Source organism: Drosophila persimilis, unplaced genomic scaffold, assembly GCF_003286085.1.
Source record: "Drosophila persimilis strain 14011-0111.01,24,50 unplaced genomic scaffold, DperRS2 tig00000002-arrow-pilon, whole genome shotgun sequence".
NCBI classification, from domain to species: domain Eukaryota; kingdom Metazoa; phylum Arthropoda; class Insecta; order Diptera; family Drosophilidae; genus Drosophila; species Drosophila persimilis.
Window position 1 is genome coordinate 15270738 of NW_020825289.1, and position 26862 is coordinate 15297599.

Sequence of the window (26862 nt, forward strand, 5' to 3'; positions counted from 1 at the left end):
TTCCTTGTTTTTTGCCAGGCAGGTTAATCCTAGTGGAATATGGTTAATGCGAGGGACCGCAGCTTAGGAGGGGGCGGCGCATTCTGTATGTGGGTTACCGCTGAAGGAGTTTCTATAATCGAGTCAGTTGTGAATGAAATCATTGAATAAATAGTGTGCTTTTTAAAATTAAATTGATTAAGCAGAATTTTTGCAGCGGTCCCCGCTGTTTCTGTTTGTGTATATTTAACACATATTTTATAGACACATATTTTATAGTTTTAATATGCTTTCACTTGTACTCTTGCTTGTGTGTTTGTTTCTGGGTGCTGATCTAAGTTTAACAACAAAATATACAGATTTGTGCCCGACTTATGGAATGGGTCGATGCCTGGAAGCCCATCCCTCGCGGTTTAGATTTTATTGGTTTGGCTCTACTTTTTTTTGTTTTGTTTTAAATATGCAACAACTCGAAGGAGCTTCTAAGCAGCTACCACTACAAATGCAACAATAAATATAATATAAATAATATAATTCATGGTGTTTATAATTGCATTTTCATCCATTCATTCCTCCTCCCCCAACACACAGTCTGCACGGTCGACGACTCAACCGCTATCATGCTCAACAATGTACTATGACTACGGATTAGGCTATATGTTCTGGAACCCTCTACGGGCTGCTCTTCTGCATTTGCCGGAAGCAGCCTCGGCACACGGGAACCAGCTTGCCGCTGTCGTGTCCTGGCAGGGACACATTTTTGTCGATGCAGCGCTCGCAGAAGATGTCACCGCAGCGCCAACAATGTGTCTGTCGAGGGGATAGATTAGGGATAAGCTTCGAATATCTCTGGCCGAGTTCTGCCTCACCTTTTTGCTAAACTGATCGAAGGGCGTGGAGCAGGAACAGGCGGTAACATTGCGCATGGGCTTCCAATCAATGGCCACTGAGCTGATCTCGTCGGGCAGGTCTTGTGGCGGGCTCGTCTGCTCTGCGTTCAGCGAGAGATTGGCAAACGACATGTTGTTTGCCTTTAGCGGGTGGTCGTCATCAGCAGCGGACAGTTCGCTCAGCTTCTTGTCGTAGTTGTATCTGGAATGGGGAATCAGATCTTAGAGGGGGATCATTCAACGCTGCCATTCGCTTGTACTTGTTGTCATTGATCTCGTTGGGAACAGCCACCTCTTTGGTGACCTTGGTGTTGGTGGCATCCTGCAGTTTCTTGGCCGACTTGGAGATGTAGCTCTTGAAGCTTGCTATGCGCTTGGTAAGATGCTGCACATGATCCTCCAGAGAGTTGGTGTGCTCCTTGCTGTCGAGCAGCAGATCGCCCAGCGGTTCTCGCGGATGAATGCCGCTCTCAAACCGGCAGTACATTCCCCGCCAGAATCTACGGGAGGAACAGAAGAAAAGATAAGTCGCGAATGTTTATCTGTCGCTGAGCAGGCGCAGACTCCTTACTTGATGCACTGCGGCGCCAGATTGGCCTTGATTGCCTCATCCACATTGGGCCTGTATAGCGGATTGATATACTCGTTCAGGTGGTTGGCCATGAAGCCCCACAATGAAAATGTGCGCTCGGAGAGCTTCAGGTCCAGTCGATCCTTCTCGCAGTTGCCCACAAAGGTGCCGAACTGGCAGGAGTGCACATGGTCGTGCAGGATGAGAAGGAAGCGCTCGTTGAACTCGAAGGCTTCGCTTCGCTGCGACATCAGCTGCCAGGTGCAGTCCAGGAATTGCGTGAAAATAGGCGAGACCTCCTTTGCATCCGTCTGAATGTGGCCACAACGCTCGCTGAACTTGTGCCCGAAGGCCAGCCAATCCTTCTCGATCAACGCCTGGAAGCCCTTGATTGTGCGGTAGTAGGGATTCAGCATCAGCTGCGCCAGCGAGCACACCTGAGCGGTGCGGTCCCAGCCATCGGAGCAGTGGACAACCACAGAGACGCCCTTGTCCACGGCATTTGCAATGAAGCTGCAGAAAGGAAGAGTAAGAGGAGGAGAAGAATGAGTTTCTGTTTGTTCAGCTGTCACCAAATAAATACGAGCCATCTGACATCTTATTGAATGTTTACACACCTCGACGTGTCCAATATGGAGCGAATGTGCTTCAGCCAGCCAGACGACTCGAGGGCATTCAGGAACGCGCTCATGGTGGGAGACTTCTGTTCGCAGGCCTCCAGCACCTTCTGCAGGCTGGCGCGCTGTACGTGTATGTTCTCGATGCCCAGAAAATGGAACTTAATGTTCTCATAGAAGGCCTCGTTCTCGTATCCCTTGCCGGCAGCTCGATTCGCCATCGCATTGATCTGCAAATATGAAAGGGGACGGGACTATTTGCATGGTACTCATCTCTAGGATATGTCACATGGTACTCACACGCGGCCGCGTATCCACCACATACATGTAGTCAGTGTTAGTGTTTGTCTTCCGTATGGCCTCCAGCATTTGTTCATCTTCCAAACAGCGGGCACTGAAGCCAGACAGCGGCTGGCTGCAGCGGCAAATGGAGGCCTAAAAAGAAGGAGACATTTTTCAGCTAATTATCCAAACAATGCTGAATAGCAAAGTTGACCCCCACCTTGTTGTTGTGCAGATAGGTGAGCGCCGGCAGCCGTCCCTTGGAGCGGAAGCGCGAACTACTGATGAGCATCAGAGTGGTGGCCTCCTTGGGCACGTAGATCTGACGCGGATAGGTGTCGCAGAGCTCGTACTTCTCGTTCATCGAGCACAGGGTCCAATTGTCGTTGGGCACCAGTAGGTGCTTGAACTCGGCCTCCAGGTTGAAGAAGTCCCAGCCAGCGCTCTTGGGGTAGTCATCCTTGGCCGGCTGATAGTTGAAGCAATACAATTTGTTGATGGATACTGTGGAGGAGGAGAATGAAGAGTTGGCGATGGATATGCTTTAAACAAGTCTGCTCACCTGGCTGGAAAAGCTTCAGCAGTGATGTGTAGACGTCGTGGCACTCGGAGTCCTTAGGAATCACGAATGTGACCGACAGGAATGTCTTGCAGCGTATGAGGAGCGGCGATCCGGTTGTGCTCAGCGGCAGCTTCTCTATGCTGGCCACGTGCATGTGCAGAATCTGCAAGTAGTGGCAAAAACCATTGCCAACAATTTCATTTGCGACACTTGACCATGACACTGCCCAGGGTTGCGATTATGCAACGCTCGCCTCGCTGCTAGAAAAACTAAAGCAAGCGCGCCTCCCCCTAACTTTACGCCGACTCTCTATCCCCCCCCTTCCCTGAGTCCACAGAAGTACGTGCCTGGGCACGGAGTTGCGTTCGTTCCCCACTCAATTATTGATGCGCCTCAGTGCAGCACTAAAAACAGTAAATCGGAGTAGCCTGAGAGTCCTGTCCGGAGGATTATGAGAGACTTAGGAACCAATTGCTAAGTGCCACCGAAAATCGATAGGCTCTTCGTAAAATACCCACCAGTCGAAGCCCTTCAACATTTAATTAAACCTCTTCTCACTTTGCCAACAAGTGAGTTCAGAGTCTCGCTCTCTCTCTCTCTCTCTCTCTCTCTGCCTTGGGGGCACTTGTCGCACTTGCACCGGTAGTTGCCGAGTGGAGAGCATAATTAATGCAATTTTGGGGCAGGCAATTAAAATGCAATGCATGCGTGCTTTCCTGCTGACAGAATTACGCATCCGTAAGAGCTGTTGCAGCCGCAATTCAATTTAAGGTTGCTGCGAACCCTAATTGGTAGAACCACGAGGATTTAATGGAAATTAAGTGGGGATACATAATATGTATATGTAAGTATATATATCAAGGGTGTGGTTTAAGGCAAATCAAATTTAAGGATAAGCCTTTTTAATTTATTGGATTCTATTCATTACGGCTTCATGCTTTCTAGGAAATGTTTCCGCTTTGAGGCATACAAATCGCATTGGCTGGCATAATGCAAAAAGCGCTAAGCCAGAACAGCTTGACTAAGCTGTTTGTGCAACCACCAAGAGCTGCCCCCTTCCATTAAACCACCCGTAGACTCCATGGCCCAATCCCCTTGCCTCTTTTGTTGGATACAAAGAGACGTATCTGTCCCCCCGCTGGGGGCTTATGCCTGATGAGAATGTACTACTGTACTACGGTACTGTGTACTGTGCACGCTGCTGCTTTTTACGCAATTAATTTGGTATAGAAATGCTGGCCGGATTCAATTTGTGCGCTTGCAATGGGGCGTATACGCTACGTGATTATGCCATGCTTTTTCCTCTGCGCACTGATTTAAGCAAATTTAAGCGGAAACCTAAAGCGCAAATACACGAAAAGTGGCGCGCAAGCCTTGAGGCAACTTCTTAGAAGAAACATTTCTGCACTCATGCTTCTTGAGCCGAGTGACGGAACTGCGAACAGCCGGGCCGCGCCGCATCCACGACTGTCAGACATCACTCTTATTACACAGGGCTTGCCGCCTGTAAGATGCAGGAAAAGCCTCAAACTTTTTGCAAATGCGAGGTCAAGCCCAAGCCCAAGCCCCATCAGGAAAACACACATTTGAGCACGTTTCCACATGTCCATAAGAACGGAACGACGGCTCAGGTGACTCAGATGTCGCGACACTAAATTGTTTGCGGCCCAGGCTACGTAGTACGTACCCATTCCACGCGACTTTTCGATTCCAAAAGTTCCCACACAAACAAGTTGCCCCGAGGAGGGGCATAAAACAATTGATGATGTCATATCGGTGGCTACTTACCCAGGTCTCCTTGTTGCTCTCGGGCTCGACGAATATCAAATGGGTGGCCGTCAGATAGAGGGTACCGACTGTGGGATTTTTGGTATTGTAGCGATCTATCATCCGCACACTCTCCACCTGCCGAAATGTGTACAGAAAACCAACAGAAAGAAAAAGAGAGAGAGAGCAGAAATATGTAATGTTATTGCACGAATATTTTACATGGAATTTGAGCCCATCTTCATTTCAGTTGCTGCTGCCTGCTGACGTCAGTCGGCATCCATGCAGCCCACATTCTGAAACAACCGCACAACCGCACAACCCACTCCCCCTACACACACATATTACAGAAGCCACTGCATTGCCAGGAAGAAGAGCAAGTTCAAAGGATAAAGGGATTCTTTTATTTTACTTTTCAGGCAGAACAGAACCTACAAGCGAGGGATTTAGGGAACACTTAGGGTACAAGATGAATGCCATTCATCCATTAAACAAAACCGCTGGGCAGCCATCCCATTCAGGCATTTGATGGTCCTCAAACTCTCATTCATCTCCTGCCTTCCGTTTGTGCTCCAGGGCCCCAGCCGCTGGAGCCCGCTCATCAGCCGACTAATTTCCTTTCATGTTATTTCGACGGTAGCTTTGGCTTCTGTTCGAGGCGGGGCCATTGTTGGGATAGATAAGGTCAGTTAATTGTCAGCGGGACGGGCGGTTTATTGTTCCAGAAGCACAGCAGGCGGTCAATTTAGCATGCAAATTGAACCTACAACATTACGAGTCTACTTGGATCCTTAAAGATTGTGGGCCCTTGATTGCAACCCAATTTAATCAGCATCGCTTCCGCTACTCTTCGGCAAGCAATTTTCCACAGCTAGGAAATTGAAAACGGAATGGAAAACAGACGACGACAGTTGTCAGGGGACATGGGAAACCTTTTCATTTGTCAGCCTGTTGCAGTATGCGGTGAAGTCTTTGATGGACGAGTGCAGTTTTCGAAGCTAGCCAGAAGCCATTCCCATTTGTGAACATGATGGGAAACCCACACATTTAATTGGCCGCACAGCCAGCAGTTCCTGTAGAGTCCTCGACTCGAGTACTGCGGTGATAATGCAACAATTTGTACGTATTTGTGGGAGGAAATAGCTACGCAAATGGCGCCAGGAGGCAGCCGGAATGGAATGGAGTGGACTGTGGCATTGCATCACTGTGTCTGTGTGACCCAAATAGGGAAATGGTTACTGGAGAGAGGCCAAGTAGGGTCAAGTCGAGGGCCCAGAACATATTGCTCCAGCTCGATTGGTATTTGCATAATTTCCGGCCACGAGCTGGCGGCAATGCGTAAAAAAAAGAAAATTAGATTGATTTTTGTTTGATTTTCTTTGTAGCGAGATTTGCATAGCAAAGGCAATGAAACGGAGCTGAGGCCATGATGGAGAATGTCTGTTACCTTCTTGAGCACACAGTTGCCGTTGTAGAAGACGGGCGCCTCATTAAACTCCTCCTCGATCCAGGAGACTACTTTGTCGGAGACAAAGGGTGGCACGGGGACGCCCCATAGCCTCTTGTTGCCATCGGGCGGCTCCTCCGTCTCCGGCGATATGTTGTCGAAGCTCAGACGCAGGGCCGATGTGGGGGATAGTTGGCGTTCGATTTCGTTGAATTTATTCATGAATCTAGTAAAGTCCATTTCTGTAGTTTCGTTTTGCAGTTTATGCTAATGTTGTTGTTGTTAATGTGGTTGTTGCACAATGCCTTATTGATTTTGAATTAGCAACAGAAAGAGCGGGCACTGGCCCTTTGGCATATGAACCAAATCACGTGAGTGTGGGCGGTGCTAGGATGGTACGGAACGGGACGGGATGGTAAGAGATGGTTGGGTTCCAGACTTTCACTTTTCGCTTTCCACACGAATAACACACAGTACGTATAAATACGAAGTTGTGTGTATATTTGGACACTTTGTTATTCCCTCTTGGGGGGTATGAGTGTGGGTGCGCGTGGGGGTGCCTGAAGACCGCAGAAGAACCAGCTCCCGACACGAGTGCTGGGAGTGAACTCAGCTGCCAGTGTGGCTGGCGCGCGCCTAAATGCATGCTATGCTTGGTGTTGGGAAAAATTGTGCCCAGGGAAATTTTCTCAGCCAATGGGAAGGGAGCAGCTAAAACGCAAAGCAAATACTTGCATACCCTGTAAGCAGTGAGTAGTTAAGGCTTTGGAGGAGGTTAAAAAGCTGCCAGTGTGATTGACGCGCGCCTAAATACATGCTATGGTTAGAGTGTGGCCAGGGAAATTTTCTCATGCAATGAAAAGAGAGCGAGAGAAAGATTATTGGAAAAAGCTACGAAGCAAATACTTGCATACTCTTTAAGGAGTGGGTTCTTTAGGCTTTACATATTATATGTAATTTGTAAGCGTCCTATGAATCACATATCGTTAAAGAGAGTAGTAAAAGTGGTGCGTGCACTTTTGAATCTATTTCAATTGCCAATGTCAATAGCCAATTGAGAGAGGGTTCAACTTGTGGGTTAACGTATCTCAGATGTTTGGGTGAAGGCTAAAAAGTAACCTCGGCTCGCCTGATTGTGTCAGTGTCAGTGGAAAAGAGCGGGAGGGGGCGGAATTCTGGATTCATTCCCATCCCCGTCCCATGCGCATGTTTTAAAGAAGTCTATATTTTAATAGACTTGATTCGTGTGTCCTGCGGCATTAGGGAGAGAGCCCTTGGTGCGGTGCCGGTCCTTCCCCTGATGCCCGCCCAGGTTGACCATCGATTTTGAATAGCCCGAGCAGAAGGTGAAGCAAAAAAAGCATTGCTGCATGACTCACAACTCTTGTCCAGGATTAAGATTGGACAATGTTACTGTCCTCGAACTTACAATGACTGTTTAGCAAACAACACTGCTTGAAGTTGAGTAAGCCATAAACATACATACCTTCGCCAGCTTGATATCGTCCATTGTTTACGTTTTGCTCAAGTCTCCCAGTATCCGTGCTATAATAGCTTCAAGGTTGCTTCACAGCCGAACGGGATTGCAGCACGTGACACGCACTGATAATACGTTTTAATTAGACTTTTTTAATTTATCTGCATTTTTTTTAATAAATATATTAAAAATATTGATATCAGTGTGACCGTGGATTTATCGTTTAAATATACCGTCCGACCCTCAGAAATATACTAAAATATATCGTTTCATTTAAAAAATATGCCGTTTATATACTGACGAATTCAAGTTTGACTATCGATACTATCGACTATCGAGCTGTCGTGTGGTATTTTTGTGCGATAACATTCAACCATTTGCCTTGGCCTGGCCGCACTGATAACATTTAAATTCCAATACTGTGCGCAAAAATGCATTTAATGTTCTTTAAACACATATAAATAACAAAGAATGCGTTTGCTATCAAAAGATGACTAACATTGACGGTATTCGGTGAGCGTTAACCAGTAAGTGCACTTTAGGCGTGGGTTGGAGTGTTGAATGCGGTGTGTTCGTCGTGCTCATTTACGCAGGCCTACGTATTTGGTCCAGACACCTTTGTGGTCGAAGTATGGTTTGTTCCGGGAACAAATGATTGCCTCCTTGAATACGTCTGCATAGTCCGACGGAATGGAGCTGTGCTTGTATAGATTAAATAGGAATTCATAGACCTGAAAGTCGACACAAAAATGATTAAGATGGTGGGAGATATTTGAGTCTTTCTCACTCACCTTTGCTTCATGGTCCTTCCAGAATATGTGGTCGCACAGATACTGCAAGCTCTCGGGAAAGAGGTTGAGCCGCTGCTTATCGTCTGTGGCCACCACATCGACACTGCCCAGCAGCACGGCACAGCCGGAGAGCACATCCACGGCCAGAACAAAGATGTCCAGCAGATAGAGTGCCCTGTTAACTTTCTCCTTGTTGGAGGCCTCGGCCAGCAGCATCTGAATCTCCAGGAATATTTCCATGATCCAGTTGCAGGCATGCTCATCGCTTCCAAAGGCATACAGAGTGGCAGCCAAGTGGCGATAGAAGAAGGAGCGCTCCTCCGTGCGCTTCTCGTAGGCATCAATAATGGGCGTCAGCCACTTGAGTGGGTTGGGCAACTTGTCGTTATACAGCACCAGATAGCATCGGATGATGGTGGCCTTTTTTAGCTTGCCTATGGGCGTCTCCCACCAATTGGCGGGCGTGGTCAGCCCGTCGATGGCATTCGGATGCAAAACGGCCACCACCTCTGTGTAGCGCTCAAACAGCCTCGAGTCCAGATTCATCGAGTCCATGTAGCGCTCTACAATCAGTGTGAAAACATCCAACACTTCGGGTAGGTCGCACTTTCCCGTGAAAATGTACTTGACGCTGTCCAAAAACTTTTCAAAAAGGCATCCTGCAAACAAGATGATACGAGGTCATCGCCTGGACAAAAAGCAAGCCAAAAAAAGTTTAAACTCACCCTCGACAAAGTCGTTTATCTGTGACTCTTTGAAGCAATAGACAGCCACTTTCTCGGCAAAGTTCTTTATGATATGAAGGCCCACGTTGCTGGCGATCTCCGGTAGCAGTGAGAAGAGCAACAGCAGATCCTCCTCGAAGCAATTAGGCTCGAATTCTACCAGGAAGTTCTCTAGCAAACGCTTCGCTGTGCCTGAGCTCGACGCCTGATTCTTGGCTATCATGATGCAGTATCTCCTCGCATCGAAGGATAGGTGAAAGAAGCTCGTCAGGCAGCTCCAATCGATCGGTGGTATCGGCTTGGGAAATTTCTTGGACAGCGCCCTGAGGGCAAAGGTCACTGCATAGGGCTCTGACACGTAGTCTCCGAAGCGGGCCTGGCTCACCATGTAGTTGGTTACTGCACGGAGCGGACTGGTCGCGAACAAACCCACCAGCTTGCGTGGCTCCGGCTTGCCCTCGGGCAGGCGGTAGACTCCACTCCGAAAGCCATTTATTTCGTTGCTTATGTGATGGGAAATCAGATCAGCTGCTGCATCTCCACATTCCGGGCGAATCTTCTGTAGTAGCTGCACCCATACCTCGCCGGGCACGGTCTCTTCCTGCAGATCTACCACCTCTCGACCACTAAGTCCTCCCACTGCTCCTCCGACAATCTCAAAACGAAACTGAGCCGGAATATGCCGCAGATTGAGCGTTGTTCCTGGCTCATAGCTCTTTAGGGCTGCCAGAGCATTGCGAACCTGTGCCGCATCTGTTCCCGGTCGACTGATGGCCTGCCACAGCTGCTCTAGGGCATCATCCGCAACTTTCTCGTACTCCAGTGTGGGTGTCTGCAGCAACGGAACTAAGCCAAAGAAATGGTACAGAGACCTAAGGGTCTGTGGACGCTGTTCGCCGCGAAACTTGCTGCCCAGAGCGTGCCAGGTGGAAGCAATATTGACAGTGTGGCTGTCACACAATGCATAAAGAGCATCCAACGCCAGAGATGTAGCCAGATCCCCAGATTCATCGGTGCAGCTGTTTAACGTATTGCTAAGGTGAGGTAGCAGCTCCGAGCCATGCAAAGTTGGCCTGCAAAAGATGGATATAGGATTAGAAAAAGGATAAAGGATCGGTCTAAATTTGTGGGCTACTTTTCCTGGCAGATTTCCCGCATAGCATGTGTTCGGGCTACTTGAAGCTCCCAGCGCTTATCGCCCTCCGGCAGCGGTTGAGCCACTTGCTTCAGCAGGAAGGGATAAGTGCGCGACTCCACGCGCCACAGTCGCAGATACAGGTCCACACAGAAGGTACCATTCTCGGTGGACAGATTTCGAATGGTGTTCAGAATCATGGGCACGTTGTCCTTCGCAAAACGAGGCATGTTTCAGTGGAAGATTCAAGTGATGTTCATTTGAGAGCTCACCTTGGATACGGCAAAATGGGGCAGACCTCGAAGCAACTCCAGTTGCAGCTCAGGATTGTTCTCGTGGGCCAGCTTGAAGATGTAGGTCATGAGGAAGTCGTAGGCGATGCCCTCGTTTACCTTAATGGTCTGCAAAATCACCTCGTAGATCTTGAACCAGCAGTCAACGGGCGGCTGTCGGGACAGAAAGAGGGCGCGCAAGAAGAGATGGAGGCGCTGGCAGAAGACCGTGTTTGACTTGACATTCAGGGCGTCGACAAAGGCGAAAACATCCTGATTCTCGGAGGCATCGAACGACTCCACAAGATTGGCCAGATCAAATGCAATCGCTATGTCCGGATGATAGTTGCGCATGTGGGCCGGCTTCAGTTGCTTGGTGGATATCCGCTCGCCCTCATCCGACTGTTGGAGGTCGAGCACACGCTGCACTATCTGGTTAGCCAGAGCCAGCCCCTCGGCGTGTATGAATGCAGTCTGAGACATCCACTGAATGATGCCATCCAGACACATGTTCAGAATGTATTCATGGCCACAGCGCTCCTGCACGACCACGAAGACAATGATCCGCAGCAAGTCGGCCAAGTAGAAGGGGGACAAGACGTGCAGCACTTCCGCCAGCAAAACCAAGAGCACATGGTAGTGGTCTCGCGTATGCTCCCGAGTCGCATGCAATACGCGAAGCAAGCACAGCAGACTGGGACGAGGATCAATGCCGTAGTTGGCCAGCTGTTTGATCAGGCAAGCCTGGTAGATGCACAGATCGATGGACTGGGCATGATCCGACTGCTGCAGGAAGTAATCGATGGCCTCGATCACCAGGATGCTGGTGGATAGACAGGTGCTGGCATTGTTGAACTTGCTCCACGACAACAGCTCCTGCATCAGGGCTCTGGCCTCTGGCTGGCTCTTACTCAGGCCGAGCAGGCAAGTCCAGATCGGCTTGACATCGTGCAGCGTTTGTGGAGTGCACAGCACATAGAGGAACACGGGACGCAAATACTCAATGCTATGATTGCGTATGCTGAGGACATAGTTTATATATCAATCAATGGTTGACTTTGTTAATCATTGAGGCCAACCTCTTGTCATGGTGCTGGCAGATGCCGATGATCTTGTTGCTCACATCATTCATGTTGACGCAGGAGTGCTGCAGCAGAGATATCAGTGGATGCTGTTGCGTCTTCAGGCCATACGAGCACTGATACGTCTCCTGCTCCTTCAGCAGCGATGTCTTCCGCTTCAGATTGAGCAGCTGAAGGCCCACTATGCTCTCTGTGATGATGGAAAAGTGCATCGGACTGAAATGGAAGATAGTCACGATGGAGGTCAGAGAATCCAAATGGGTGGGTGTAATAACAGTTTACAGGGCTTTGATAATCATGATGTGCAAGCTAACATTAAGGTGGAACGAACAGCTTTAACTGGCGTTTAGCTCAACTTCCGTTGCAGCACAGAGACGGCTAACGACTTGCACATATGCAAGGAAGGAGTGCCACGCGGGTAAATCGCTTTGCGTTTGACGGGGGTAATTACAATTCACGCGTTGGCCAGCGGCGATTGCCACCGGATGACGTCGTCTGGCCACTCGGGCCCTGTAATTGTGGTTTCTGACCTGCAGGCCAATTAATATGCAATCCTTTTTGCCTACACTTGCCGCTTATCAAGGCTAATTCCTGCATTACATGACCGTTTGACGTCCTTCAGAGTGGATAGGGCAACGCAAACATTTCAAGTTCAATGCCAGACTTTTTCCTCGCTTTGCATATATCAAACAAACATTTGTGAGTGAAGCAAGGCCAGCAGGATGTGGCATGTGGGCGTTGTGGACAGAGTCCAAGGAACATGTGCGTGTAGGGAAACGGCTAATAGATTTTATGGCACCCCGGGCATAATCCCGGATCTAGGTTGGGGACTGGAAGATTGAGCACCGCGGATTGCGGTCAGCGGAAATCAAGTCAATGTCAAACAGCTTGGATTTCCTAGTCCTAGTCCTTTCATTCTCCCATTTATCACATGACGTGCGAAGTGCCAGGGCAATTAATTTGTAGCGCGCGGCACGGCACGCGGCAAGCGGAAATGCGAGGGATTGCGTGCCGATTGGAAGAACAATGTTAAGAGCAGTCCCAATCTGAACATTGGCAACCGCTAAATGGTCGGTTAATTGAGTGCTCCGGGTAAATTGCAGTCTGTTGTACTCCTCTCTGCTCGCAGTCAGTTATTTATGCACCTTTGCGAGCAATTTCGCAATTAGATTCACTGCGTTCCATTTAGCTTGGCTGCTGCTGCCACTGCACTCCGGAAGTACAGAGGCGCGCCCCTACGTACGTGTGTAATGTGGGTCGGGTCGTCGGTTCGGTGCATGTCCTTACCCTGCATTGCCCAGCATGGAGAGGAGTGTATTCTGCACACTGTTGGCATCCAGCACACCCTCGTCGACCAGGCGCACCAGGGTCTGACAGCTCATCAGACTGAGCTGCATGTGCTCGTGCTTGCATTGTGTCTTGAGAAAGTCAATTTCCTTGATTTGATGTTCGGCCACCTGCTTCTCCCGGCTCTCCACGATTTTGTTGTAGACCTTCTCCAGGCAGGCGGCCAGCTTGACCACCGAGCTGTTGGGTTTTATGCTGCTGAACTCATCCATGGCTGCAACTGCTGAAATGGCAATAACAATTCACTCAGTTAACCTGCTAAAACTTTCAATGCCCACACACAACACCAGCGACAAAAACGCGATTTATGGTTTGTTTGGGCCCCGTGGCACACAAGGCAGTTTGAAAACGTTGCGGGGCGCGTGTCCTTTCTGCTACTCGACCGCCATTCGAATGCCGAAGCTTTTTGAACATTCCGCGTTTCCATTCTGCAATATCGCGCGTGCTCCACCCACCGCACCAACACACTCACTCCAGCCACTCTACTGCTTTCCGTACCTTTCTCCGGGCTACCTCATTTCATGCCAAAGGGTGAACGTTTAAACTGCCAGTTTGTTGTCACGTCGTTCAAAATAGCGAAATTCGCGCAGAGAAGGGAAATAAAAGGAAAATGAGAAAACGGGGAGCATCAAATTTGAGAAAAGCCGGGTATGGAATGGAACAGCTGTTCGGCCACAAATCCAATTGAGATGGCAGTGCTTCGATAAATCACGACAGCTGATCGCTGGTGGTGGCAGTTCCTCAGAATAATTATTATCGGAATTATCGGAATAATAGTCGATGCAAAGTATTGATGCCGATAGCATTTTGACAATTTTCAAATATACCGAAAAATACGGTCTCATTAAAAAAATACCGTAAATATAATGACGAGTATTATATGTATTCCTCGTTTTTGAAATTCCGTCAAATATTACTAGCTAAATAGACCCCTCAGCGCTGCCCACATAATTTTATCCCATTAATTTATCAATTTTTTACTTGACTGGTTTATTTTGAATACTTGCTTTTATTGGATTTTGTATAAAAAAAAAGATTTTAGGCGTTTAAGTGAGTATGGAATGTAGGGACATTTTTGAGCTGAACAGGGACATTGTGGCGAGGAAAATCCCTCAACGAAGGGAAGATATCCCTCCACAAAATGAGAGCAAATGCCCCCAAACTTGACCGCCAAAGAGAAATTGTTTGAAATATACGGCACCAATTAAGCAATGAGTGTATTTAAATAACTTCCAACGAAACCTTTAAGAAGAAAAATAATCTGAAAGCCAAGAATTTTAAAAACGGTAACCTTTCGGCTAATGGACTTGTCCGGGCGCAGACCCTACGATTTATGCTTGACACCAACTTGACCCTATGATTCATTTACACCGTCTTCTTCTTCTGCTTCTGGTGCTCCTTTCCCTGGTTCTTCTTCACTGCTTTTTCAGTTAATTGACTTTTTGCATTTTTGCAACGCGCCTCGTCGTAAAATGTAATTAATTATGATTCTGCCGGTGCAGCTATAAAAATGTAACCAAGCAGAGCGAAAGTCGGCCAACGAAGTTTAAAAATGGAAGCCAGAGCTAAAAGGCGAAAAGGTACGACTACCGTCCACCCGTCCGGATCCATACCCAAACGAAAACTCTGCAAAAGTATAAAAAGCATCACGGCCGAGTTTAAACTGCAATCATTTATGGAAGCGAATCCTCAAAGTGGAGAAGACAAAGGTTAAGCCAAAGACAGGCCAACATAATGTCTGTTTCCGGTCCCGCACCCGGACTCTGTATTTTCGGTTGTGCCTCGCAACTCTTCGCCACCACCACCTCCACCTCCGAATCCGCCATTCAACTTTGTCTGAGGATTTATGATTTTATTACCACAAGGCAGTGCTGGGTAGAACACGGAACCGAGAGAACAACAAAGCAGAGCCTGGGTAAACGGAAACATTTTTGTTTGATTCCATGACTTTAACACATTTCCCAGACCAACTTCCTCCCCATAGCAGGGCATGGGATGCCATGTGGTGAGGGGGAGGCGAGTGGTTGTGCACCGCCAAACTGTTGCCGGGGTACTGCAATTTGATCGCATCGGTTGCCTTGATCTTAATTTTTTCGTTCAGATTTTAAGTTTGAATTTTTCAGGCTCAATGGGATTTCGCGGTTCCTGTCTTGTGGTTCTTCGCTTGATAATCTCTTCTGTTGCTGAATCTGTCTCGTGTCACCGTTCTGGTTGCCAGGTTGGGCCACAAGTCCCAGGGCATCTGCTGTTTGCTTTTTTGATATAATAATCCAATGAACATCAGCTTATTATGAGCATACAAAATAACACAGAAAATTGTCAAGATCAAACACGACTCTTCAGGATTTACATATATCTGAGCATTTCTCGCCTTATGAGAGGGTTCGAGGGGACAAAGTGGCAAATAATTTAGTAAGTTACATCCTTGTCTTAACTTTTCGCTTCACTGAGATTGCTGTATTTTTGAGGTATTTTGTATCACATTCAATTATTATGCTGCGTTGTTTATATATCTTAGCTTATAGGTTTTTACGGTGGTTTTACCATGGAGAAGGTATTCAAAATGTTGGTGTGCTTTCGGTGTGCCCTCATCTTGGGCATTTCCCATAATCTAAATGAATTTTTCTTAGCTCAGGATGTTCAAAGATTGCTGAAAAGTGGCATACATATTATACTCATACATAGTACCACCACACATTGACGCCCGTTTTTATGAACTGTTGATGTCGGCATTCGTGCCGTGGCACACAATTTGCATGCGTTCCGGCATGACAGGTGCTCTGCTCAACTCTGGTTTTCCTCCCCGCTTCCATACTCTTCCACCCATTTCCACCCGCTGGCCACAATCACATTGCTTCAATTAAATGGAGTCGACTCATTAATAATGCAGACATCGTATAGTCGGATGCTGGAAACAAAACATACATACATGCGTACATATACTTATTTTCTGTACAACAATTTCCATACTCAACTACAAGGAAAGTTGAATGAAAAGCGACAGCAGCCAGGCACAAGTGGAAAACGGAAAGTTTTTAAACATGGGGGTTCCCAGTTCTGGAATATATGAATATTTATATTCTATACGTTTGCACTCGATCTTCAGAAACTCAACAACTGAATATTTATAGATGTCACAGTCCGACTGACTGACTGACAGTCAGTTACTTACCGAGTTTCAGTCCTAAGTACATACGTATGTATATAGCGCATACGCAACGTTGTCTGAGAAGCATTAATTTAAGATGAAGATTCTGCTTTTGATTCAGATATTTGAGAAACAAAGCGGGTGGGAGCAGTGCTCTTAAAATCATTGTCAAAATTATTCTAATAGTATGAAATTACCACAAATTTTCCTATGCCTACCTTGGGGCGCACTCAAGCACCTTGTGGTCATACATTAGGTCTCGGCCTCCTGCGGCCCACATAAATTGTGGCCAAGACCTTTTCAATTTCCAACTTAAGTTCTTCTTTTGTACTGAAACTCTAAATTAGAAAAATGTTTAAATATATACGAGTCGGACATGGGGTGGCAGTGCGGTGGGGTGAGCACACACATAGTTTGTGTGGGTAAACATAATTTGTGCGGCACGTGCGTAAAATTTAATGAGGCAACCGCGACGACGCGACCGACAAATCGGGCTCGCGTTTCGTTGCCTTTTGACCCCTGGCCCCTGGCTCCTGGAAACCAGCGGAAAGAGAGCAACAAAAAAAATTACATAAAATGGGATGTTGACTCTGGCTGCCAAGTGGTGTGGCAGGGTCTGTGGTACTCTCAACTATATGTATATAAATGTATGTACACATCTACCGGGTTTTCTTACTTCTAAAAGAAATTTAATTTAAGTTATGGCGTGGGTTGGGAAAATATTTCATAATAAGACTGGGAATGAGTCGGTGGAATCTGCTTGAGCTTTGAATCGTTAAATAAGGTTTCACTCTAAAGACGGATGGATATTTGGAGAGCAAGTGTGGGCTCTGGAAACTGGCAGTAGAGGTTTCAGGTAGGGATATGAGGATTATGTTTTTCTCTATTGCTTTATACACCGTTTGCATTCATTTATTTTTCGCTTAAGGGCTTTAATAGAGTACTGACCAAATGGCGATAAATTCCAGGCGGGCCACTAATTAAGAAATTCAAATATCATCAGCCGCTAACACTAACCGCCACAGGATATGCGTTGGGACCTAAGCAAACTGACCCTTATGGGCCCTATAATGGTACCCCCCTTACAAACCATCCCCTACCACCACACCACTCTTGCTGTGGGAAATGCGTGACTTTGTGAGGGGCTAACGGCGCAAAAGCCCTTCGAGTATTTAAGCATATTTACACAATGCATGTTGCTGCTGCTGTTGTTGTTGTTGTTGTTGTTGTTGTGGGTCATGCATTTGTTTACGTGTGAATACACCCCCCTCCTGAATTCCATTTGCCTTTCCTCTCGACCCCCGCCGTCACGAACCATCCAAATTTGGGACGCTCGAGCGAGTGCCTGCGGTTGCAGAGTGTGAAATATTCTGCTCTCTCACAAAAGCGGTTGATGAGTGTGTGTGAGTGTGTGCCATATCTTGTCTGAGGTCTGGATCTTGATGGTACCCCACGCACACGCACACTCACACACACACGCACTCTCACAGACACCCATTCACACTATCTCCTAAATAAACAAGTCCAATGCCTTGAAATTTTCCTGGTACCAGCTTGAATTTCCACCGAATTTCCTAACGATATGTTTGCAGTAGTTGCTCCCCGTCCGCATATGTATGCCTCGGATGCCATTTCAATTCATTTCCCCACATTGCTGGTGGCCCCGTTGTGGCATTTGATTTAACGGCAAGGGACCCTTTTAAATTAACAGCAGCAACAGAAACAGCAACAGCAGCAACAAGAGCAGCAAAAGTGGCCGAAATACTTGCCGGGTTTCGACTTGAAAAGAGTTGAATTGAAGAGGAGGAAACGGTAGAGTAAACACTTGAAATAATGCAATAATTGAAGTCTAAGCCGGAAGTTTTTAAGTTTTGTTTCCTCTACGTAAACGCCAATGGTTGCCAAGGGATAGGCCGTCTCATGTCAGTTTAATTTCCAGACCAAAAAAGGCCCTTCAGTCTCTCGATGATAATACGCAACACGAGGCTGCTAATAGGCCCCAGTCTCGAGTGAATTCTCCTCCAAAATTATTCTGAATGGAAATTCGATCGAACGTGTCTCAACTTGATGATTGGCGGTGGTTCCCTTCCCCAGAGCTCTCCGCCGTCCCCGGGGGCAACACAAACACCCAGTGGCGGGAAACAGCCAGCAGATTGGCTTGGTTACCTGTTTAAACGCTTTATTGACACCGGATCTAACTGTATATAAAGAGAGGCTTATAGATACTAAGGTGGGATTAGCCCTGAACGGGCGCCACCCCTGCGTTGGGTTGCGCACCGCCGCCAACCAGGTTGCCCAGAGATTGCTGCAAGGAGCGCAGGATGCCAATGGGAATCTGCAATGCCATAAGATAAGATGCCAGAAGGTAAAGATCAAATAAATCTATGTAGAGTCGTTGCACTCACGTCGAGGGCCAAACCAACGGGTGAGGATTGGGGTGCCAGGAAGCGATTCTCCACTGTCTGCGGCCTCTGGACGGTCTTCGAGTACTTGTGGGTCTGCACGGTCTTCACATCGGTCTTCACTGGTGACTGTGGGAGGGCGGAGAGGATATTCAGGTTAGTGTAAGGCAATAAAGGAACTGAATGCCGGAATCCACTGCCGCCACTGCTGCCACCAAAAAGCAAACAAAAAGTCACATGCATCAAACTAAAGTTAAGGCAAGGCAAAAATACTAGGTACGAGTATATATGAATATGTTTTGGATTTGGAAATATGTAATTTCAACAAGTCGATGGCCGCATGTCCGGCAGCCTGACCTGACCACGCCCACATTGTCCGCAAATGTTTTCAAATAAAATTACAGCAGGAAAATGTAATTCCGCCCTAAAGCGAAAGTTTATCCACCGAAAAGCCAAAAATTGCTGTTCTCCTTCGCTCTCCATATTCGTGGCTGTGTGTGTGTGTGTGTGTGTGTGTATCTGTGTGCTTGTGCCGGTTTGTATCTGTATGTACGTGTCTGTATGCTTTGCCACACAGCATCGTATTTGGTTGGTTGTTGTTGCCACAGTTACCTTCTCCTGTTCCGCCTCTGGTTTCCGCTCGTGCACTTCCTGGGTGTCGCCTGCAGGAGAATCGCTTTGTTGCAGCTGCTGCTGCTGCATCACGTATACGGTGCGTTGCCGCTGACGTGGTCGCTTGACGCGGTGGCGCGGCCGTTTCACAATTATCACCGATGTGGCAGGCCCAGTTGGAGGCGGATTGTGTGTGGCGGGCACGATGGGCCCTGCGGCTGCCACAACATGATTCTCAATGATTTCGCTGCGGTCCGTCTAACACATCAGCGGAGAGAGGGGTGCATATATTGATGAGTTCTAGTTTGTCGATGCACTGTCGATGCGCTATTCATCAATCTATCTAACACTCATACGAACTAAAAGCACTCACATTCACGCACATCCATGCTAGGCAATCTCTCTGGGAAAGTCCCATAAATAGTTTTACAATTGATAAAGTAGGAGCTTATTCCTCTTTAGGGGTACTTTTCGACACTTATGCCAGCAAATTCCATGAAAACTTCCCCGAATACTTGTCCAAAACTTTACACACGAGTATTTCCTAAGCGATTTTCACTTGCTATTCGAAACTTGCTGGAATTTGTACAGTCTTCTCGTATAAATATGCATACTCACATCTTGCCTGATCAACGAATACTTCTTTGGGGGCTTAACCCTCTGGACATTATTGCTGACGGTGGGCAGGGCCGGAGGTGCATCTGGGCCAGAAGTGGGCGAGACGGCCACTGGCGCCTGATGGACCGTGTGCTGTTTGGAGGAGATGACCGTCTTGCCGGGACTGTGTGCCTCAGCGCCAATATAGCCGTGTTCGCCAGCGCTGCCTCCCAGCAGGGCACTGGCGCCCACGGAAGGATTAGCCTGGGCAGCGGCATATCCAAAGCCATCAGTGCGTCCTGCAGACAGAGAGAGAAGCAGGACAAAAGTGTAACTAAAATTAAATCAATCAAGAGAAGTGTAGATATTTCGTACCGTCAAGGTTACCGCCTAGACCAGCGGCGGCTCGTGAGCCCCAGGGGGTGCCGGCCGAGGCGCTGAGGCCGCCGTGGGCGGAGTTGCCAGTGAGGAGGCCGCCCAGTCCAGCATCGGCGTGGTAGCCGGCAAAGTTAACGCCCACCTTGCCATCGCGCAGCGTAATCAGCTTCAAGGAGGGAGGTTCAGATGTGAGAGATGTGAGGCTATAGCGAAAAGTTCTCTACTCGTTGCGTATACGTAATTTGATTGAAAGTTTCCTGACTTCCCAGAACTCGCCCACGAAAGGTCGGGAGCTGGTCAGGATTCTGGCTTAAAGCTTCGGCTTGCCGAAACTTTCCATAAGATGTTTTGTCGGGTTTTCAGTATAGTAATAGTTAAAAGTTTTGTCAAAACTTTTGCTGGTGCAAACAACACGAAACCCTTTGTGTCCGTTTAAGTAAGTTTCTATAATTATTCATATTTTTCCGCCTTCTACGGCCGCGAGCCTTTCGCAACTCTGCTATGGTACGAGTATCTAAAGTCGGCTAAGGTCGGCCGAGATGCCATGAGACCGCAATTCGACGTCTGTTCAAAAATTTGGACAAATATTTGCACAGTTTGCCGATGAGAAGCCATCGGAAAGATCTCCCGGCCAGCAGGCAGAATAATTTCGATTCGCTGATAAAAGATATCGGAGTAGGTGCGACAGATAAAATCGTCGGAGAGCTTCAGTCAAACAATGGGTGGAGAGTATTTTGTGCTAGTTATCAATAATTATGACAGGTTCCAACACAGTTGACAAACGCAAGCAAACACCACCGAGAATGGTTTTATTCCCAGTGGCATAATGATCTCTGAATGCTCTTTCATGGGTAAAAGTTGAAGTAATTTTTGAAAATTTGATTTTCGATTTGTTATAGTAAAGAGAAATGCAGCTTTAAGGGTATTTATGGTACTTTTTTGCCTTGCTCTTTCTTTTCCACGCCATCGTGCAGTCATGAATACTGCCTTTATTGGGAATTCTTAGACCCTGACCACCTCCTAAACCAAGTCCAACAACTCCACCCAAAGTGAGATATCATATAATTACACGACAAGAACGAGGTAGAGAGTCACAGAGAGAGAGAGAGAGAGAGATAGAGAGAGTAAGAGTAAGAGTGTGGTAGGCCAGAACACCTGCCACTGATAACAGCTTTTCCATGGGGAGAGACACAGCGACAATATTTTATTTGGCCACCTGAAGGCGGCTCATTTGAGTTTCATACGTCTGTGGGACGAGCACGAGAAGAAGGTGGAACCAGGGAAAGTGAAAAGTGGAAAGTGAGTGCCCTGCTACACAAAAGAAAGAGGAGAAAGAAAAGCATTGGCAGAGGCAGAACCAGAACCAGAACCGCAGTCAGAACGTGGCCTCAGAGTACTCGCAGAGTGGGCGAGGCGGACACATGTTGTCATGTTGACAAATGCTAGGGAATGGGAATTGAAGAGCAGTCAACTGTTGCTGCTGCTGCTGTTGCTTCTGGGGGGGCAAGTGCCGCTCGGTGGTGGCGCCTCAGTCACCTGGGGACATGTCAACAAATATGCCAGCCTGCTGTACACCGAAGACGTGTACCTAACACCCGAGACCCCAGGCAGAGATGTGGTCTACGGCTCGCAGGTGAGATAAACAAATACATATATTATACACGACTTTATATAAATTTCTTAATCTCCACTGGAATCGCCACCCATACAGAATGCCTCTGATAGCTACAAGATTACGGCTATGCATGTGGAGGACCTCAGCAGCAGCCCACCAGCAGATGATGGAGCCGAGGCTCTGGTAACAGCGGGTGGCATCGGTGAACAGTTTGTCGTCCTGCACTGCCAACGGGGCCAACTATTGCTCGGGGAGGAATCGGCACATCTACAAGTGTCCGTCTATGGGCTGGAGCTGTGAGGTGTATCTGTGGGATCGTATCTTTTTGAGTGCGTGTGTGGGAGAGCGTGTAAAAGCTGTAAATATTAATTACTATAGAGGCGACACTTGGATTGGCACTTACATTGTCAAGTGTAATAGTCACTTACATATGCATAGTATATACATATTAGTATGTATGCATGTGTAGAAAAGTACTCTTATCTTTAGGCACAACCGATAGGCTATTTAAGTTTGCTTTTGCTCTTTAAGTCTCCTCTCAATTCGAGAGGATTTTCAACTCATTCGACACCAATTAAACTTTGTTTTTGCTAATAAAATACTTCCGCTTTGACAACATATATGTACATATAGTATGTATGTTTGAATCTTAATAAAGAAAGAACGCAATTTAATGATTCACTTCAGCTTTTAGCTACGCAAAGTGCAATTTGTGCAGGTGCTCGACATGGCCATAAGCCTAAGGGGGTATTAGGCTTATGGATGTCTCTGTGCGTGGAATAATGAGATGCAAATGTAGGACAGACAGAGCCCACAGATAAATCTATTTATATATTACACACGCTCAAAATGCTCCCCATATGGAAAAGTATATCTAATTTCCACTCCTCTCTCTCTCTCTCCTCCATGAGATGGTTTTATGATTAGTTTTCATATGGTTTTAGGTCTGGGAAATGTAAACGCTTTTGCAAAATAAATTAATGCCCTGGTCTCTGTTATTTGCAGTGGGAAAACAACTAAAATAAATTAGAAAACATTTTATTACTTCATATTTTTCTCTCTTTGTTAATCTTCTTTTCCCATTCGGACAAATATGCAAATGACTGAAAACATCAAAATATACATACGAGTATAAATGGAATAAAATGAAACAAATTTACGAGTATACATACAAGCAAACAAACAAACAAACAGAACTTTGTTGATTCTGTCAGGTTTAGGTCAATATTTGTCTGAAATGCTGTTACCATGCCCTCGAGTGATACTCGAGTTTATGTATTCATTTATGATATTATTTAAAAAGCAGGCATTCCATTGGCAAAGGCCACGGCACTGCCGTTCTCCTGGCAAGAAAGCCATAATTGTGGCTAGTAAATTGCGGATAATGAAGAGTCGCTAATTAAAGATTTTGGCCCCCACAGGGGCCAGCAAACAAAAGATATACATTCAGAGGGAGTGAGTGAGCACTTAGTCCCAGCCCAAAAAAATTGCTAACAATTTCTTGGCGCAGAGTGCAAAGGGATTGAATGACCGGCAATTTGCATAAATTCCAAGGAATCGCTGCTGGAATTGTGCCACACCACCAACGGTGAGGGAAACCCTTCTCATGGCATTTTACGTTCATTCCTAATTTTAACAGAAAGGATTTTTTTTTGGTGGGCGTTTTCAAATGCAAATTTCATGCATGCGTTGATTAAAATCTTAATTCTATTAGCCCGCAAGCAGCACAACAGAAAATAGAAATAAATTTTCCGGACAGAAAAATTGTCAGGAAAAAATCCCTCAGAAAAGGTTTGTAAACAGAAAACGGGAAATAGGCAAACCAAAGCAAAGAACCTCAAGGCCAATGTGTGTGTAAAGATGTCTTCGGTCTGTTGAGTAAACCTTAAAGTTGTCCACTGCTGAGACAGCTGAGGCAGTCTAAGCCGGTTTGAGGGAACGGATTAGTACTCGTATGTCATATCTAAGCCCTCCAAAAGAGGGGAAACCATAAGCTTAGAGTGTAGATGTGTAGTCTTCTCTTCAGACTACACATCTACACTTTTCCATTGAAAAAATATGCTATGTAAAGTGGAAAAGAGAACTTCGTTTTGGGGAGAATGCACTCCCCCTCTCCACCATCACCATCACCATCAATCCCATGAGCGACCTTCAACTGTCGAACGACTTGTGTGCAATGCGGCGTATGCTTAATATTTGTGGAGAAATGCAATTAAATGGATATTAGTCAGCCCAGGCAGTCAAAGTTCAAGGTAGCCAGCGGCAGCAGTTATTAAAATGATGTATAATAGTTGGTAGCAGCTCAAGTACCCAAGATTAATGATAAGCGAACGGGTCGGGCCAATGAGCCAGCGGAGTAGTTGAGTGTGTTAATAATTGCCATCCAGGGGGCAGGCATTTGCCTGCCTTGGGCTGGCAATTAAACGCGAAGCGTGCTGAGAAACTGCACACTAAAAATTCTTCAATGCCGGACATTGCACAACCATTTGGAGCCACTCGGGTCGGTAGCTGGCCAACCATGCACTTTGCCTAAATTGCGGAATGTTCGAGTGTTCGACCCGTCCAGCAATTAACCAACAGTCGGATGGCTTTATCCCCCCGCTGGCCGCACTTTCGCCGCAGACCGCAAATAAAATCAACGCCGATGCCAATGCCATTGCCACTGATTCCCAGTCAATGGCAAAGTGATTCTAATGCGAATTTCGATAATGTTCTCCGCCGATACGCGTTTGCGGGGCAAAGTTCTCGATTTCGTTCCACACAGAGAAAGCCTGCATATAAATAGCGAGTGGATTTTGTGGATAGCTTGAGAATCGCCTCATCATCAGTTGATCTATTAATCAAGTTAATGAATTCAGTGGCACTTGAGCATTTGATTCACTGATGGATGCCTCTGAATGAGTCATTGCCTTGTTTTTACGGATTTAGATTCTTGAATTGAGCTGCCGCATAAACTGCAGCCACATCTATGTAAATGGAAGCCACAGCATGGAGTTGCAAATAAATAAACGAATGCGCTCTAATTAAAATATTCTCCAAACGCAGAATCTGGTGGAGATTGAGCACGGCCGCAGCTTGAACACAAACCGACGCTGCAGCGGAAATAATGGTTTTGGGCGGTGGGCGAAAAACTTACCTGTGCGTGCACCAAGATGGCCGATTGCAGCAGACAAAGCACTCCGATAAAGGCGAACATTTTGCGCATCTAGAAAACAATCAAAAACGAAATAAATTCTAGCTGCTAGGCTCTTTTGTATGCGCAACGCGTTGGCAGAATTCTTCCTCGAACCGAGGTTTTCGGGGAGCGGCCATCTGGCGGAGCATAATTACGAGGCTTTCACATTTGATTTAAAATTCTGCTGTCTCGACCTGCCCGATCTCAATTAATTAACGCCACTGGCTGTTGTACCTGTTGTTGGGTTTCTCTTCACTGGCGAATCTGAGCGAATTGGTGGTACGTTGTTGTCGCGGCGCGTTGTCACCTCGCACTGAGCTTGAGTCGTCGGCCCGGGCCTGGCTTAAACTTGAATTCTGCGAAGTGGATTGGAATCGAAGCGAGCGTCTACTGTCTACCGTCTGGTGTCTACTGCCCGCTGACCGCTGCTCGCTGAGCGATGTCTGTTGTCTGTTGTAATGCCTCGCAAACTGGAATTGTGGCGCAATTAAATATGCAAGCGTCTATTTATATAGCAGCATCAAGCTGTTCTGTTTTCTGCCTTTCTTCCAGCTCCATGTATGCATTATCTCTTAAGCCTGGACACTGAACAGTAACGATGATGGAAGCTTATCTCAAATGTCTATATGGTCAGCAAAGAACTGGCTTCGATCTATTAGCACCTCTCTGGCACAGGGTCTAACAATTGGGTGAGAACTTGCCAACAGCCAAAACAAAAAACTAACAGACGAAACACTGTCAGTGGATAGGATGAACTTCTGGTCGATGAAGATCGATGCTCAAAGCTCTCTTTATAATAGCCAATCAGTCGATTGGGCACAAATGGGCATGTTCTCTGGGCAACATTGCGTATACGCTGCTGCACTAAAGCACATCAGTTGGTGCAAATCATGGCAAACCGGTTGGAGGAATCGACTCGAGTCTGCAGTTTTGTTTTTTTGCTTTCGCTTTTTGGGGCCTCGCCCCTCTTCATTTGCCTCAAAGCTTTCGGCTCTCGATGCACGCGGCATGGGCAACTGATTGCTCACTGTTGCCATTGGCTGCAGTTGGGCATAGCGAGTAATTCTGGTGCACGATGTTTAACGAGGCAGGTACGTACACACGTATACAACATCCCTTTTCATTCGCGTTGCGGTGGGGATTGCATTGAAGCGTTGAATGCGGTGTGGTGGAAAGAGCAAACAAAAGAAGTCTGTCGGAAAGTTTCCTAATTTCTATCGAGCCGAACGACAGATACGAGCCCACTGGCATATCCATTTCTCTTTCGGTTTTTGGGACCCCAGCAGACCTCCCCTCCGCCTTCGCCGCCTGCTCCCAGTGCGGCTCCAGCGGTGGGCATTCTTCTTTTGTTCAAAGCATTTGATCATTAGGTATTCAAATGACAAACAGAGCTGCCGGCCAGTGCCACCATCTGTGTTAATGTGTTTCTGCCTTCTGCCTTCTGCCAGTGCCAGTGTCTCGGATGTCTGGCTGGCGAAATCCGTCCAACAAGAAAATATAATTAACGAGGGGGAACGTTGTGAGTTGCTGCGGACACCGCAACTCTAAGGTTATACCCGATACTAAGTCAGTATGGCTCTCCTCCGGCAGACGCCGCTAATATTTAACGACACGACAAAGAGTGCGTGCGAGAGAGACAGAAAATCAGTCTGAGCGTGACGTCGGGCGCTGCGTAGCCACTGCAAATTGATTTGTTCCTTTTGGCTAAAAAAATGGTCTGATCTGATCCAGATTCAGCAATCTAATAGATATGGTCATTATCTATGATTCTGCGTTTTTAGTTTTCTCAAATCTGCAATATTGTGGATGCAACAGATTTTCGTCCTTTGTGGGGGCGGAAGGGGGTGGGGCGAAATTTTGAGATATACGTTTTATAGTGAGATCTAACAGGAGTGCGGATACTAAATTTGGTTACTCTAGCTTTAATAGTCTCTGAGATTTGTGAATATCCCCAGATTTGCATCCTTTGCGGGGGCGGAAGGGGGTGTGGC

General features: G+C 47.0%; 4 protein-coding genes across 7 annotated transcripts; 1 reads left to right on the forward strand and 3 right to left on the reverse strand.

The window, feature by feature from the left end:
* Nucleotides 1–339: 339 nt before the first annotated feature.
* LOC6593138 (myotubularin-related protein 6) lies at nucleotides 340–7729 on the reverse strand. 2 transcript variants are annotated; one of them, XM_026984950.1, is made up of 10 exons: nucleotides 7602–7729; nucleotides 4690–4806; nucleotides 2902–3064; nucleotides 2560–2843; nucleotides 2358–2492; nucleotides 2058–2287; nucleotides 1441–1953; nucleotides 1130–1369; nucleotides 849–1071; nucleotides 340–789 (listed from the first exon to the last, which is right to left on the reverse strand). In XM_026984950.1, exons 1-10 carry the CDS (start codon nucleotides 7623–7625, stop codon nucleotides 652–654), a joined length of 2067 nt encoding a protein of 688 aa, XP_026840751.1. In that variant the 5' UTR covers nucleotides 7626–7729; the 3' UTR covers nucleotides 340–651. The 2 variants fall into 2 exon arrangements, with proteins under 2 accessions (XP_026840751.1, XP_002018170.1); XM_002018134.2 differs by lacking the exon at nucleotides 7602–7729 and adding an exon at nucleotides 6116–6709.
* A 274-nt stretch (nucleotides 7730–8003) lies between these two features.
* LOC6593137 (focadhesin) lies at nucleotides 8004–13563 on the reverse strand. Of its 2 annotated transcripts, none has more exons than XM_002018133.2 (8): nucleotides 13443–13563; nucleotides 12885–13164; nucleotides 11595–11813; nucleotides 10516–11536; nucleotides 10244–10455; nucleotides 9109–10181; nucleotides 8384–9042; nucleotides 8004–8323 (listed from the first exon to the last, which is right to left on the reverse strand). In XM_002018133.2, the coding sequence occupies exons 2-8, from the start codon at nucleotides 13154–13156 to the stop codon at nucleotides 8174–8176; spliced, it is 3606 nt and encodes a 1201-aa protein (XP_002018169.1). In that variant the 5' UTR covers nucleotides 13157–13164; nucleotides 13443–13563; the 3' UTR covers nucleotides 8004–8173. The 2 variants fall into 2 exon arrangements, with proteins under 2 accessions (XP_002018169.1, XP_026842100.1); XM_026986299.1 differs by having other exon boundaries at nucleotides 12885–13167.
* Nucleotides 13564–18250: 4687 nt separating this feature from the next.
* Nucleotides 18251–25293, reverse strand: LOC6593135. Of its 2 annotated transcripts, XM_026986290.1 has the most exons (7): nucleotides 25106–25293; nucleotides 24833–24901; nucleotides 20079–20247; nucleotides 19725–20002; nucleotides 19107–19364; nucleotides 18498–18623; nucleotides 18251–18427 (listed from the first exon to the last, which is right to left on the reverse strand). In XM_026986290.1, exons 2-7 carry the CDS (start codon nucleotides 24899–24901, stop codon nucleotides 18329–18331), a joined length of 999 nt encoding a protein of 332 aa, XP_026842091.1. In that variant the 5' UTR covers nucleotides 25106–25293; the 3' UTR covers nucleotides 18251–18328. The 2 variants fall into 2 exon arrangements, with proteins under 2 accessions (XP_026842091.1, XP_026842090.1); XM_026986289.1 differs by lacking the exon at nucleotides 19107–19364 and having other exon boundaries at nucleotides 25106–25281.
* Nucleotides 20923–22370, forward strand: LOC6593136. Its single transcript, XM_026986291.1, has 2 exons — nucleotides 20923–21714; nucleotides 21793–22370. The coding sequence occupies exons 1-2, from the start codon at nucleotides 21511–21513 to the stop codon at nucleotides 21994–21996; spliced, it is 408 nt and encodes a 135-aa protein (XP_026842092.1). The 5' UTR covers nucleotides 20923–21510; the 3' UTR covers nucleotides 21997–22370.
* Nucleotides 25294–26862: the final 1569 nt, after the last annotated feature.